The sequence below is a fragment of the Varanus komodoensis genome, unplaced genomic scaffold (genome assembly GCF_004798865.1).
Source record: "Varanus komodoensis strain SLA01 unplaced genomic scaffold, ASM479886v1 scaffold21, whole genome shotgun sequence".
NCBI lineage: Eukaryota > Metazoa > Chordata > Lepidosauria > Squamata > Varanidae > Varanus > Varanus komodoensis.
This window is the reverse complement of record NW_025335589.1, coordinates 6,671,418-6,686,809: the sequence shown is the minus strand read 5'-3', so window position 1 is coordinate 6,686,809 and position 15,392 is coordinate 6,671,418. Positions and strand designations below refer to the sequence as shown.

At 38.0% G+C, this 15,392-nt stretch overlaps 1 protein-coding gene across 1 annotated transcript in view; it reads left to right on the top strand.

Moving 5' to 3' along the window:
- Positions 1 to 15,392, top strand: part of TTC29 (tetratricopeptide repeat domain 29) — a 110,249-nt gene that overhangs the window by 71,712 nt on the left and 23,145 nt on the right. The window contains exons 8-9 of the mRNA XM_044430670.1: positions 4,296 to 4,419; positions 8,088 to 8,319. Coding sequence (XP_044286605.1) covers positions 4,296 to 4,419; positions 8,088 to 8,319 — 356 coding nt within the window. The remainder of the gene's footprint in view (positions 1 to 4,295; positions 4,420 to 8,087; positions 8,320 to 15,392) is intronic.

Genomic DNA, 15,392 nt, shown 5'->3' with positions numbered 1-15,392 from the left:
CTACATAAAATTCAGTCACAGCCAATGTGGAGATGAGGCAGCGTTACTCCTTTCCCAACAGAGGCTGACTAGAGGGCGGCAGGGTTAGGCAATGAATTTTGCAGAGCTGCAACAGAGACTCCTTTGGGAGTGGGTATGTAGAGCTCCCAGGAGCCTTTAATTACAAATTAATGTTTCTCTGCATAATTACAGATCTTTCATGGCAGAAAAATTTGGGAATTGCTATTATTTACCATCAATTTGTACCCAAGATATCATCATGCTCTCAGCAAAGTATTTCTTCAATACAAGTGTAGTTGTTGTCTTATCTGTTAACTGTCAAACAATTGTCTTTAAAAATAAATAACTATTATTTTGAATGAATGCCAGCATACCCTGTGTGTTAACTGTGTGTTTGCTACCATCTACAGATTATATATCATCTCAGTTCATTTCAGAGTGACTTAAAGGAGAGCCATGTACAGAACTCATCAAAATAAATGAGGAAAGCATACTACAATGCCTAGACAGTTGTACCTATTGCCTATAGCTCATTCTGTGTACTTCATTCTGTAGAAATAAGTGAGAGGGCTGCAGGCAGTTGGGTACTGGATTGCAATAATTGTGATCTGGGCCACATCTTAACTTGAGTGCCATGCCAATTTGCCATGATTTTTGTTTTGCCTTGCTGACTACATTCTCAATAATATGTGGAGGCCAGATTGGACTTAAATTCCAGTTTCACATTCTAATAATATTCTTGATCCCTTACCAAGACATCAGGCATTTGTGTCAGAGATGGCTCTGTTTCAGGTCACATGATCAAACATAAGCCATTGCTGAGCTGTGAGGTAGGTGACCATTTTGAATATTCATAGTTTGTTTTAGGATTATATGAGGTGTGTTTGATGATCACAGAACCCAGAAGCACTGAGTTCAGGCAACCCAACAAACCATGGTCACAGCCTGAATATTTAAATGCCACCTGGCACACATTGCAATCCCTGGTGCAAGCCAGGGCATTATTTGACCTGTGGTAGATCCATCTGTCTTAGCAATTAGGGTGATCTAAAGGTTTGTTAAAAAAGGTCAAAGAGGAATAGTATAAGAAGTTGCACTGCTTTTCCAGTCTAATTAATAGACGTTTGCCTTAGTTTCCATATGTTCTATTTCTGTAAAGCTAACAGTGATTCAACAAAAAATGATATTTCATGTATATTGACAGGACAGAGGCTTGTTAAAAAGAAGCTGGCTTGCTCTGCTAGATGATGATGATGTTGTAATGAGGACAAAATGCTTCACTGAGTCATGTGATATGGCCATGTCCTATTGTGACTTCCTTTTGGTTGGAAGTTACTGCTTGCATAAATTTTGTTTTTGAAAAATCTGTGGCAATAGCAGATGTACCTAATCTTTTAAATTAAGTTCTTGTGATATAGGGAATAACAGATGGACAGCAAAACTGGATACTGAGGACCCTTACAGTTACAAGGGGTCATATATGTCAGGCTTGGCAGGAAAAACATCGACCATTATAACTAAAAGAACTGAAAATCTTCCTGCTTTTCTACATTTGAGTTCATTCCTTATAACCACTGTATAGATGCCTATTTTATATAAATGGACTTGCTTATGTTAATGTATATATTTGAAATGGAAGTGTTTAATACTTCTTTTCTCCTTTTTGTGTTTTTACTCTTTTTTCTGAGTGATATTATTGTATATGGATACATTTTATGATACGAAACCTCCATCATTTGTGCTCTTTCCTAATGTTCTTACTGTTGTTATGGCTGTGCTGCAAATACAAATATATTTAAACTGTAAATATCAGTAAGAATATCAATAAGAATCCAGATATTATTTTTAGGAGAAATGACAGTGTAAATATTGCTGTTATATATGCCCAAACCTCGCAGCCATAGTGTGACAACTGCTCAGATGTTATAAATAGTGAAGAGGGGTTTTGTGGGGGTGGAGGCTGATCCATAGAGCAAAGGAGAGTCATACTCCCATATTGGAAGCAAGTAGAAGTCCACATTTGTAAAATAAAATTATTCATATATGGATACATATACGTAACAATAGTTGAAGATAACAGATAGTAACTACAGTATTCTGAAGTGGGGGTTCATATTTTGCTTAAAATATGGTTCCAGATGCAGATTTTGTTTAGCTGTATATATAAAATAAAACTAATTGCTAATCAAAAGAACAAATACCAGTTTTTCTAGACTAAGTACAAGTTAATCTGATAGCAACGTTTGTTTAGGGTTTGTACCCCGCATAATCATTTTACAGACATTTTCAGTCTTGTTTTAATCTTATAGAGTTTTTGTCTCATGACAGAAATAAAACAATGTCTTGGCATATTGCCTTTTTATTATAGTTCAAATTAATTGTTTCTTCCTTTTTCTTTGTGCCATCTAGTAACTTTCTTGTTTCATAAATGAAATGCAGGATCTTGCCATACAATATCAAAAATAACCAAAACTACATATAAAACATTTCTATTAATTCATTACAATAACCTTTTTACATTTTATCCTGTCACTGATTCCATTTGACTTATTACTTTCAGCCTCTAACCTACAAACTTGGTGGTACAATCAACAAACCCCTCAGTGGCTGTTTCATCTCTGCTCTATTTGATTTCTCCACTCTGAGTAAATGATTAAGATTTCATGCATTGGTTCAACCAAAATCTATGTTCACTCAACCACATCCTTTATTGATTACTTCTACTGCAAACAGTAGGCCAAGTGTGATATACATAATTGGACAGTTGTCAGGGGATGTGGGTGTTAACAGTCCTGTTTTCCCAGTTGGAAACTGGAATCACCTTGATACACAAATATTCTGCACAGTTTCATTCTCATTCTTTGGACCGAGGAGTACTTTTCCCTCAGAATATATGTTTTTAACTCTCTAAGGTCTGGTTGAATGAATTTAATGATTATACAATATAATATGCTGTTCAAGTTGCACCTGTGCACTGCATATAGAAAAACTAGAAAAACTGGAATTAATATTTGTCTAACATTTTAACCTTGTCCGTTAACTTATATAAATCAGTTCAGTTCTACTGTGCAGAAATGTTTGATTTTCTTCCCTTTGAAAGAAAAATGGGCTTAAATATATGACTATTATTTTCAACTTTAGACACCTTGTGACATGTGATAAATACTTGGAAGATTTTACGTTCTCATAATATTTGATTACTGTCTTTTCTGAATTGTAATAAAAATGACCCCTCAGACTGATCAGCAGAATTTTGCTGTAAAATGTGTAAACAATCTAGTTTTAATCTTCAGATTGTTTTAGGCTTCAGTTCTGAAACTTCTGAATATATTTGCATAGGATTCTGCTTTTAGCACTTAGGGTGTAATCCTAAGTATGATCGGATAGAAAAAGTTCTGTAACCCCCAGCATGCTCCAAGCAGGGTTGTTGATGTACTGCAGTTCCTGTGATAGTATCCATACAGTTTGCACATATGGACCCATGTTTTGTATTCCCTACGTGAAATTAGAGATTAGCTTGCTGTATCTTGGGAGTTATATTTCATGTGCATATTTAGCATTTTATATCTTAAAGTTCAGTCTTATGTTGAATGAAATTAACTTGAAGCTTGTTCTTTAAAATATTAAGAAAAGTATTTCCTTTGTCATTACATGTAAACTTTCATTTCTTCACATTTCTGTATTAGACCTCGAGGTTGTGGCTCACTGGTGGCTTGACATTTAGTTTTCTGCACTACCACATTAGACACTCAGGTTCACAGCTAATATTAAGGTCACCAACCATGACACAGTCTCAGAAAGAGAAAGTGTGTGATGTTTTACTCACAAACAACCTTGAATATCTGACCATGTGTTGTAATGGTAGTGTGGAAATGTTTTGTTGTTAATATAGTTTGCTTTATTAAAAAATGTGCAAATGTCTTATCAATGTGCATTGGCCAATATTCAGCTTAGATTTCTTAATGACCTCAGGTTGTGGATATTGAATTGGGAATTAGAGGTGACACCTGCAATCCAGTGCAGATCTGGTAGGTAGCATGACTTCAGCAACCCTCGACTTACCCAGATAAAGAGCAGTAATTACATCTTGAAGGAGACCATGTTTATGAATTTCAGCCTTCATAGTGTGTAGTAGTTGCTGTGGTCTATGATTTTTCTCCACATCAACTAAAAATGCAAGTTACAGAAGTTTATTTTACAAAGTTAGAGAAACAATGTGAGCAATGGACCCTCTGCTATAATCAATCATAGTACAATGCATTTGAACATGAAATTTATAATGGTTTTCTTCTTAGTCAGGGAGAAGTAGCTGAAGCTATTGAATACTTGGAAAAGTTCATGAATATTGCCAAGAGAGTTCAGCTGAGCCAAAGCCTTGTGCATGTATGTACGTTCTTAGGAAACATTTACAATGAAAGAGTAAGTATCAGTTTGAGAAGTGAAATCTTAGCTAAAGTTAAGCTTGAATCTGTATTCATATGATATGATGCTGAACATTTGTACCAACATACGTCTGCAGTTTCAACATTCCATTAGTGTCTTACTGTGGTAACAAGTAATCAGAAGGGAAAGACAGCCGATAAAGATCATGGAATCAAACTATTAAATATTCTTTCTTGTTCCATTCTGGTGCAGATTCAGCTATCACTACAACCACTCTGTAGTGAGCAGAATGGCTGTTCCCTCCAGCTGCCAGTTACATTAAATGGCAGCCTTAAAATTACAGCAGCTTTAAAACATCCTGCTTGCTGGTTTCTAGCCTTTGAAGAGGCCAAAGTACAGAAACCTGAAAAATTATTTTTATGTGCTCATGATTCACTTTCCTTGGGCCTAACGAGTATACTTCAACATCAAGGGTTTTGCGCTCGCTTGCTTGCTTGCTTGTGTAATGAATTTTTTATTCAGAATTGTAGCTCCAGTACATGTTGAACAGAGACATTAAAATAATGGTTCAGATATTGTTACCATTTTATCTAGCTTTTTCATTGACTTATTAAGTTGGAAGAGACCTTGAAGATAAATCTAATCCAACGTTGTTCAAGTTTGGTTCAACTCTGCTGAGCTGGATTTCAGATATTTCATTTTAGTTTATTTGAAGATCTACCCCAAAATTAGGAAAACCAGTATGCATAAGAACTGAATCAACCTAATACATTGGTACCTTGGGTCACGAATGCCTTGGGTCATGAACAAAAATTTCATGAAAATTTTGACTTGAGTCATGAACTCCGCTTTGGGTGGCGACCAAGATCGCAGCCATCTCCCCACCCCCGCAAGTGGGGAGATGGCCACGATCGCAGTCCCGTTCATGCAGGGAACATATGCGTGATCATGGCTGTGCTGTTCTGTGCCCGTCTTTCCTGCAGGAGCGCACCCGTGATCAGGCACGTCTTCCCTGCAGGAACGCAACTGCAATCCTGGCCATCTCCCCACTCGGGGCGGGGGGGAGATGGCTGCGATCGTGCAGGTTGGGGGTGGGGGGGAGATGGCCGAGATTGCGCCCATCTTTCCTGCAGGAGCGTGCCCATGCCAGGGTTTCTTTGAGAAGCACCACCCCAACATAAATGTAATGAACAGAGTGTTGAATCTGCTGAACAATAACGTGGTCTCTCATTTCCAAAGGGTTATGCAGCGCAGGAAAGAACAAGTGACTATAGACAGATTTTTCACCAAAATTGACCCTGTAGCTAAGAGACAATGAGCGGAAAACCCTGAAAGAGAGCTCCCCAATGTCCTTATAGAGGAGAACCCTCCCTCAAAACAATAATCTCCCCCCGACCTAGGTTAGTTTTCTCCACTGTACTGTACAGTACTTTGTTACTCTTTGTACTTTGTTGCTCTTTGTCACTTTGTTTCAATTTTTTGAAACTATTAAAAAAAATAGTTACAGAATGGATTACCCTTATTTACATTGAACCTTATGGGGAAATTTGACTTGGCTTGCTACCAAAAACTGGCTCACAACCACATTTGGAGGGGCCAGAATGGATTAACCTTATTTACAATGAATCTTATGGGGAAATTTGACTTGGGTAACAACCAATTTGGGTCACAACCAGAGTCGTGCAACGGATTAAGTTCGTGAGCCAAGATACCACTGTATAGATATCCAGTCTTAATGTATGTGGGCAGGTGGAGAACCAGTAGTTGTTGATTGATGATTGTTAATTATTGTTTATAAATTAAACCGTTCTTTATTAATCATTGTTCATTAATTATTTTTTCTGATTGCTCATTAAACTATGGCACTTGTATATATATATATTGCATATATTATGAGAAAGTGTAGACAAGCCAGGCTCCCTGGCATACACAACTTGTATTGTTCCCATAGTAGTAACTGTGAATTAGTTGCACAGCTGTACTGTTTTTGCATATGTACAGACAAGGTCCACATCACCAAGCTGCTGCATACCCTTGGGCATTGCACTGATGAATGCCCCTGCAACCACCTCTTCCTTGTGCTTGCTGCTGCCACTCACCTCTTCGCTGTGTCAGTGACCACCTCCATCCGCCTCCCCTGCCTCCCCTTCCTCCAGTAGCTTCTTTCCTCCACTATCCTGCCCCCACTCCTCCTCTTCTCACCTTTCCACTCTGTAAAAAGGTGCCTCCATTCATGCTAGGGAGAGCAGGGGAACTAGGGAAAGTAGCATTCAGGCTGAGGGGGGTCATGGGTCAAGAAAACAAGGATTTAGAAATGATCTAGAGAAGGGGAGTTTGGACAGAGTGAATGAAAGAGAGTGGATGAGGGATTTCAGTGAGGAGTGAGTATGCATGATGAGGGGTATGAGCGAGAAGGGGGTGGGGGATGGATGGATGGAAGGAAGGACAGTTGTGGTTGCATGCGTATGAAAGAAAGGCTGTGTGTGTGTGTGTGTGTGTGGTGATCCAGGATGAGAGAGAGAAAAAGATGGGGAGTGGAATGAGTTGACTAGCAGAGGGATTTGCCTAATGGATAATATATTTCTGCTGGTAAAGAAAACAGGGTTTTAAAGTGTTGTTTTGTTAGTTGAGGCTCAAACCCCACATGTTTTGTACTTAATCATTTAAGCAGATTATTTGTCTTTGCAATTTGCTGTGCCACACATGCATTCCTGACATCCACTTTGTAGTGGTGCCCTTAACAGTTTCTCAGATTTAAATATTTGCCCATGGGTCTCAAAATGTTGGAAACTTCTATAATAATTATTCAATTACTATCTTTTTCCCCATGAAAGTCTGGTTTGAATAAAAAGTATGATACACTGCTTCTAGAAGACACACAGGACTAGGCTTTGCTAGATCTCTTGGTGTGAAAAAGTATACTGTCAGGAAAGTCAGCATGGGAGAGAGGTTGCACTTGCTTTCAGGAACTGCTTTTGAATGGAGGAGAATGGCTTCATCCCATTGGAGGAAGGAGAACAGCATTCAAGCTGCACCACTGCCTTCTCTCCCTGCCCCCTTCGCCATTTTTTTTTTTAAAAAATTGTGAGTAGGCAAAAGGAACTATCAGTCCCCACCTTTTAAAAACTCTTGACACATTTGCTCCTTCACATTTGCACGTACCTTAATAGATGGAGAAAAAACTTTTTTAAAGGGCCATTTCCCTACACACACACCTTTCCAGTCCATCCTACTTTTTCCCACAGTTGCATTTGCTTGTGACACAAAATTGCATGTTCAACACAATGGAAATTGTACTGTATTCACCAGCATAAATACTGCAAAAGCATTCCCTGGGAAATGGAAGAGTGGTCCCCCCACCCCCAAGATATTTGTAACTATAGGCCTCCTAATTTTGCAAGAGGTAGAAAGAGGCGGTGCCACCAGCATTTTTCCTCTTTCCATCCTTGGGAGATAGGAGGTTATTGCACAGGGATAGTTACCTCTTTGTGTTCCACTACTTCTAGTTTCTGCTATTTAATGATCTTTTCATTGTACACGTTAGGAAACTCAAACAGCAAGATAAAGTGGTATAATGAAGGGTATATTATTGAGTGCATCTCTTGGTTAGTTTATCAGCCACAAACTCTTAAAGACTTCATGTGAAGAAAAGTAGGAATGCTGAAATACATGTGCTGGAATGTATATATCTTTTATTTTATCAGGGGAACTACCACAAAGCTAGTGAATACTTCGATCAGGCATTTGAAGCGGCAAATGCTCTTTCTGATTTGGCTTTAGTGAATGAAACAAAGGTATATTGTGGCATTGGAAAAGCTCATAACATGATGCTGAAAGTTAACAGTCATACAGAAGCTACGGATCAAGTCAGCATCAAGTACCTGCTGGGCTGGAAGGAGAACAGAAGTGACATGTGCGCTGACCCTTTTACAGTTGGTAAGACACTAGTTATGAAACGCATTAGTGTTGTATTGTCCTTATGGTTAAGTCATTTTTCTTGTATAGTTTTATTAAATTATTTGCTACTGGATTACTCTTGGCCTGTGCTGAGGTAAGCTTGCAACTGGGTGAGTTTTTTCAATGTGCTAAATAGCTTTATTTAAAATAAAATAAAATAAATTGATATCTTTGCTATAATCTCTAACATGCCCTTTTAAAGATTGCAATATTAAAATTAGAAGTTCTGTTTAAGTTGACATTTTAAAAAATCAGTTATAAGTAAAATATAAGAAACTTTCATTTATTATGATCCTATAATAATTTTGTTTGCATCCCTAGCTTGGTAAATATAATCCCATTAACTCAAAGTATTTGGTAGGCATGCCTATATAGCACACATCAGAAGAGAAAATTGAAAAAGAGCTTTTTCTAATTAATTCTGTGGAAAGCCAGAGGGTCCAGGTTTTTCATCAGTATGCCTGAACTTAATGCAGCAAATCTGGCATCATGTGCTACAGTCCTTTTTTGTTACATGTAGCGGGTCACATTCTTACAGACACGCATAAGCAGTGTATAAAATCAGTTGTGAATCTCAGCTAAACTATAGGTATTTATCTGTTTGGTCAGGACAGGGGGGAATGAATTCTTTGCAGAAGTTTTGTGAACTGCCCAGAGAGCTTCAGCTAGTGGGTGGTAAAGGCATGTGATAATTAAATAAACGTTTCTAAAAACATCATGTTCGGAGAAAGTGTTTCTTAGGGACTTTACTCAGGAAGAATGATTGTGAAATAGTTTCTGCATACATGCTAGACATATAAACTGGAACATGCACTGAATTGATGAGGCTGTGTTGTTACAGACCCAATTTCCTAACAGAAGACCAAGTATGAAAGACCCCCTAAACCTTGAATACTAGAACATGCAAAATTGTTAAGGGTACATAGATTAAGTGACCTCCTCCAAAGCAGTTTCTGTGGCATACTGTACAGATTGGGAATGGGTCTGTCTTATTGTTCTGTTAAGTTTTACCCTTTCAACTGGGAACTCAATATAATTAAGCCAAAAAGTAGTACTATTGACATTCACTCTGTAGTGCCCAAAAGCTGTATAAATATTAAGCACTTTTGATACCACACTCTTCCATTAAGCAATTTTAGTTAGATAGCAAGATAGAAAGATCTAAAGGCATTATTTGTAACTTACCTTCATAACTGATGGTGCTAACTGTGGCAGTAGATCAACACATGCCACCAAATCATGAGAGTGTACCTGCATAACTGGTGCAGTGGTGCAGGTTGCAACATTATGCTGACAAATAAACAACTTTCTAAGTTATTAGTGTGCTAGCTCATATGGCCAGGCCTTAAGAAATGGAAGAACACACATAATATCTCTTGGTTTGTTCAAGGCCTGCAAAATCTCTCATAGCTCTTCATTCCTTCATTTGATACTAGAAAAGCCATAGTTTTATATAGAATCATATAAATAATATGATAACAAAAGAATAATAATGTTTCTATACCCTTCCAATTCAAAGGGGTGGCTTCTTTCATATATGGAAGATAATGCTTTAAGAAAACTGTAGTTCTTAGCAACAATTTAATACTGATCTTTGAAATTAATTTGGATTTTCTTCTGAATTCAAAAAATCTAGGAAGCTAACTTGAGACTTCAAAGACCAGACATATGTGTAATAATTAAGCATCTAGCAAAAGTCAAGGTGTTGAGGGTAACATTTTATATGGGAAACAATAATGCCGTTTCACACAAACTGCTTTCTGTATGGAATAGCAACCATGCAATCCAAATTTAGGATAACCTCCATCCCATTATATTAATGTAGGTGGAGGTCATGCAGCAAAATGTTATTGCATACTCTAAGAAGAGTGTTCATGGCTTCTACCAACATTTTGAGGCTTGCAGGGAAAGGGGAGGTTTAAAAGAGAGAAAAGTAAAATGTATAGCTTTATTCCTTTCCTGTCCTCCTGAAACTTTCCCCACACTTCCATAGGGTGAAGAAGTGTTTGCCAAAATAACGCACAAAATTTTTACTGAAGAAAAAAAACTATAAACTAAACTAATATAAACAGTTTGCAAATCAAAGATGTGCCCCCCATCTGCTTGTCATTTGTATTTTGCATATCCTATGTAATTTAGTTTCATTTTCTGCCATGCTCAGTTTTTTGTGACTAAACAGTATTTCCTCACATTATAAATTCTGTAAACAGCTTACATGAATTCACATCATGCCTTTATTCAATTCAATGTACATTAGTTAAACATAACCTAGGAATGAATTCCTGTTATAGAACATATATAGAAGATATACATGTAAAGAAGCTTTCCAAAATCAAATAGTAAATTTTTATTGACTCTCCTTGGCTGTATTTATTTATTTATTGTTACATTGATAAACTGCCAAACAGATCAAATGAGCTACTTAGGCAACATAGAACAATAAAATAAAACAATCTCCAAAATGACAGAATTATCTCAGTTCGAATCCAAGGCAAACCATTCAACATCACAGTAGTCCAAGTCTGTGCCCCAACCACTGGTGCTGAAGAGGCTGAAGTTGACCGGTTCTATGAAGGCCTACAACACCTTTCAGAATTAACACCAAAAAATGATGTACTTATCATCATGGGGGATTGGAATGCTAAAGTAGGAAGCCAAAAGATAACTGGAATAGCAGGCAAGTTTGGCCTTGGAATACAAAATGAAGCAGGGCACAGGCTAGTAGAATTTTGTCAAAAGAATATGATGGTCATAGCAAACACTCTTTTCCAACAACCCAAGAGATGACTCTACACATGGACATCACCAGACGGTCAACACAGAAATCAAATTGACTATGTGCTCTGCAGCCAAAGATGGAGAAGCTCTATGCAGTCAGTAGAAACTAGACCAGGAGCTGACTGTGGCTCAGATCATGAGCTTCTCGTTGCAAAATGTAGGCTTAAATTGAAGAAAGTAGGGAAAAGCACTAGGCCACTCAGGTATGACCTAAATCATATCCCTGATGAATATACAGTAGAGGTGACTAATAGAATTAAGGAATTAGATCTGATAGACAGAGTGCGTGACGAACTATGGACAGAGGTTTGCAACATTGTACAAGAGGTAGCAACTAAAACCATCCCAAAGAAAAAGAAATGCAAGAAAGTAAAATGGCTGTCTAAGGAAGCTTTACAAATAGCTGAGGAAAGAAGGGAAGCGAAAGGTAAGGGAGAAAGAGAAAGATACACCCAATGGAATGCAGAATTCCAGAGAATAGCTAGAAGAGATAAGAATGCCTTCTTAAATGAACAGTGCAAAGAAATAGAAGAAAACAATAGAAAAGGGGAGACCAGAGAGCTCTTCAAGAAAATTGGAAATGTGAAGGGAAAGTTTCATGCAGATGGGCATGATAAAGGACCAAAATGGCAGGGACCTAACAGAGGCAGAAGAGATTAAGAAAAGGTGGCAAGATTACACAGAAGAACTATACAAGAAAGAGCTTAATGTCCCTGATAACCACAGTGGGGTGGTCACTGACCTCGAGCTAGACATCCTGGAATGTGAAGTCAAGTGGACCTTAGGAAGTCTGAGTGACAACAAAGCTAGTAGAGGTGACAGTATTCCAGCTGAGCTATTCAATATCTTAAAAGACGATGCAGTAAAAGTGCTATACTCAATATGCCAGCAAATTTGGAAAACCCAAGCCTACTTGCACATGTGGTGTCTCAAAGGCATACCTAAAAGTAAAAGTAGCCGTTTTGGACATAAGTAAAATTCCAAAAGTTTTATTAGTGCGTTAATTAGGCCAGCTGTGAGATCTCCAGCTCTCTTTATCAGGCCAGGTGTTATAAAAATCAGAGATAGTGCAGACCAACAAAGCAAAACAAAACATGGTGCTTCATGTCTTAAGATGTATCTGTTCATTTAGAAGTCCCATAAATAGCTGGTTTATTATATGTATCATGTCTTCTGAAAGTGCTTCTGAAGAACTGTCCATGCTGAATCTAGAGGGTCATGTCAATTTAACTAGGAGTCCATTTTGTGAGTAAGACAGGCCTCCCTTTCAGACAACAGCATCAATGTGCTATAAACATACAGTTTTCTTAAACTGGCTCAGTAGACATTTTGGCCAGCAGAAAAAAAGAGAAAAGAAGTAAATGTTATGGGGATAAAGAATTACTTTAATTCAAAATCATTTCTATTATTCTACCCTGTATTTAATTAATAACTAGTTGTATAATTAAGTGTACTCTGTAATGTGGCATTTAATGGCACTTTTATGGGGAAATCTGCAAACAGTTCTCATTTTTTTGTCTTAATTGCAATTTATGCCCCTTTTGCTAGTTTTCAGATAAGCATTAAAACATCACCTAAACCTATTTTATACTTTTCAATTAAATACTTTGTCTCTTTAGATTGGCATACATTTTTAAAGTTGCCTTTATCTTCTTACATAATTCATTTATAACTTTGTCTTTACATAGTGGATCATTAACACATATTTTTAATAGTTTTATGCCCTCTGAACTTTTTGGCACTATACACTAAAGGTAGGAAGCAGAAAATAATCACTTCTTCACCCCACCCTCAGCCTCTGAGTACTGCTTTGTAACCAACAAGAAAAGTCAGCTAGGGGCTGCATCTGGCTCTGGTTGAACCCAGAACCAAAGTGGGCAGAATCAGGGCTTAAAGTTAGCATATCAGCCCTCTCTTCTATCTGCAACCTCCTTTTCTTTTGCTTTCTGCTGCTTTCCTTCTTTTTTACCTACTTACTTGTCTCTTTCTGTCACCCTTTTCCTGTTACCTCTTCTGAGTCAGGGTGAGCCCTACCAATTGCCTGCCACTTTCCATACTTTTCCAAGGAAGATTACCTTTCAAAATACACTGAGGTGCACCCCTCTCCACCCGAGAAGGAGCCTTTTGTAAGCAAAAGGTCTGATCTGTAGTTTCAAAACTCTGTTCTTCCACCCCAAACAGGGAGAAAACTCTCCTCTCCACCCTAGTAGAGTTGGCTTTAAAACAGATCCATGCTTTCAAAGTGTTCCTGCCAGGGCAGAGAGAGTGCTGGGATGCTGCAAGCTACTTGAAATCTACCCCTGGTCTTCAGTACCCATTGATCTAGGCTGTTATAAGTTAGACAGTGGTAAAGCCTTGGTCTGCACCTGCTGATTGCTATTCAAGTGTTGTTAAAATAAAGAAACATAAAATGGAAAAATCAAGGAAGTTGAAATAATGGATGATTTCAGTAGCCCCCACAATGCCTGCATGTATGCATGTTCCAGTCATAACAAAGAGGTTACATTTCTTGATGTGCTAAACAACTGTGCCCTACAACAATTGGTTGTGGAACCAACCAGAGGAGAGGAAATCCTGGATTTAATCCTAAGTGGTGTTGCCTAGGACTTAATATGAGATGTGAGTGTTGATGCACCAAATGGAAATGGTGACCACAGTACTATCAGATTTAATATATTTGTAAGTGGAAATTAACAAGGAAATCTTACATAGTTGCATCTGACTTCAAGAAAAGGAAATGACTTGAAAAATGAAGGAGCTGGTAAAAAGGAAGTTGAAAGGCAAAGTTAAGCGGGTTAAATCCTCTTGCAGTGTTTGGTGGTGACTCAAAACTGTAACATTAAAGCTCAGCCAGATTGTATAGCACAAGTTAGGAAAGGTAGCACCAAATCCAAGAGATTATCAGCATGGTCAATAAGTAAGGAAGCTATTAGAGAATGGAAGCCTTTCTTCAAAATCACTTTAAACAGGGTCTGACAAATTCATGGAGGATAAGATTATCACAAGCAGTATGCCTATGGAAACTACTTGCCGAGGAACTTGGATAGGAGGGTGCTGTGGCCTTCATGACCTGCTTGTGGGTTTCCTACATGCAGCTATTTGGCCCTGTGAGGATGGAATGCTGGACATGGCTCCCCTTATGTTCAGTTAAGAAATCTGCTGTCTTGGGGACATCCCTGTTTCAGCATTCCTTGGCACCATACTGCTGTCACCTCCACTGAGGAAAAGAGCTGCTCAGTTTCTTTTGTTCTTTGAGTTCTCTGCCAGCACTGTGCAAGACTCAGAAGTTCTACCCAGTCAGCTATACTTTGAGGCTCTTGTAACAAGTTTGTCTTCCTAAGGAAGAAGTTTGCTTCTCTTTTTCATGAGAGTGTCCTGGTTGTGCTGAAAATACCAAAAGCTTTATTGTGAGATCTGAGAACATTGACAAGAAAAACTGACCAGTTTTGATGAGACTCTAAATGTGTAGATGCTATACACCTTGAGAACCAGGATTGTACCTCCCCAAAGCACTGATCCCATCTGTCCTTCTTCCAGGCTTGCTATACATACTCAGCATATTTGGTGTAACATTTACTACGCATCCAGTTTCCTGGATGTTATTGGGTTAGCAGCTACATAGTTTAGGTCTATAGTCATTGGACTGTACCCATGGCCTTGTTCAAATATTACATATATCAGTGGCTTTCTTGTAGTACCTAGAAATGGCACAAGCAGCTCAGTGGGCAGGGCAGGAACAATTCCTTTCCTCTAAAAATATATTATTGGCTAAATTGATACTGCGTTAGTCACTCCGTACTTTAAAATGATATCTACTCTTACCTGTATCCTATCTGTATAATTTCTTTTCATTTTTAACCCAAGGAAATTTTCTGATTAGAATGTCTTAGAATGAAGAACCATGGCCCTTGCTTGCAGATGCTAGGTCAGCAGAAATTAAGCTGAATTCTGAGAGAAACTGCATTTTGAACTTCTTCCCAGAAGCAGACTGTCACCTTACAAGTGTGCAATAATGCATATTCTGCTGCTGCCCACTAGACACTTCCACCTTCAAACCAAGTACCAGTTTCATCCTGGTATTTCAACCCCAAAGCACATTGGGTGATATTTAATATTTAATAACAGTGTGTTGGAATAATGCACAATGTTCATATATATTTTATTTATGCCTCTTTTACTATATATAAATTATATTGGATGAACCAGTACAACTGAGCTGGTTGTCTAAAATGTGATCTCCCAAAAGGCCTTGTTAAGAAAATGTAAATTGTTTG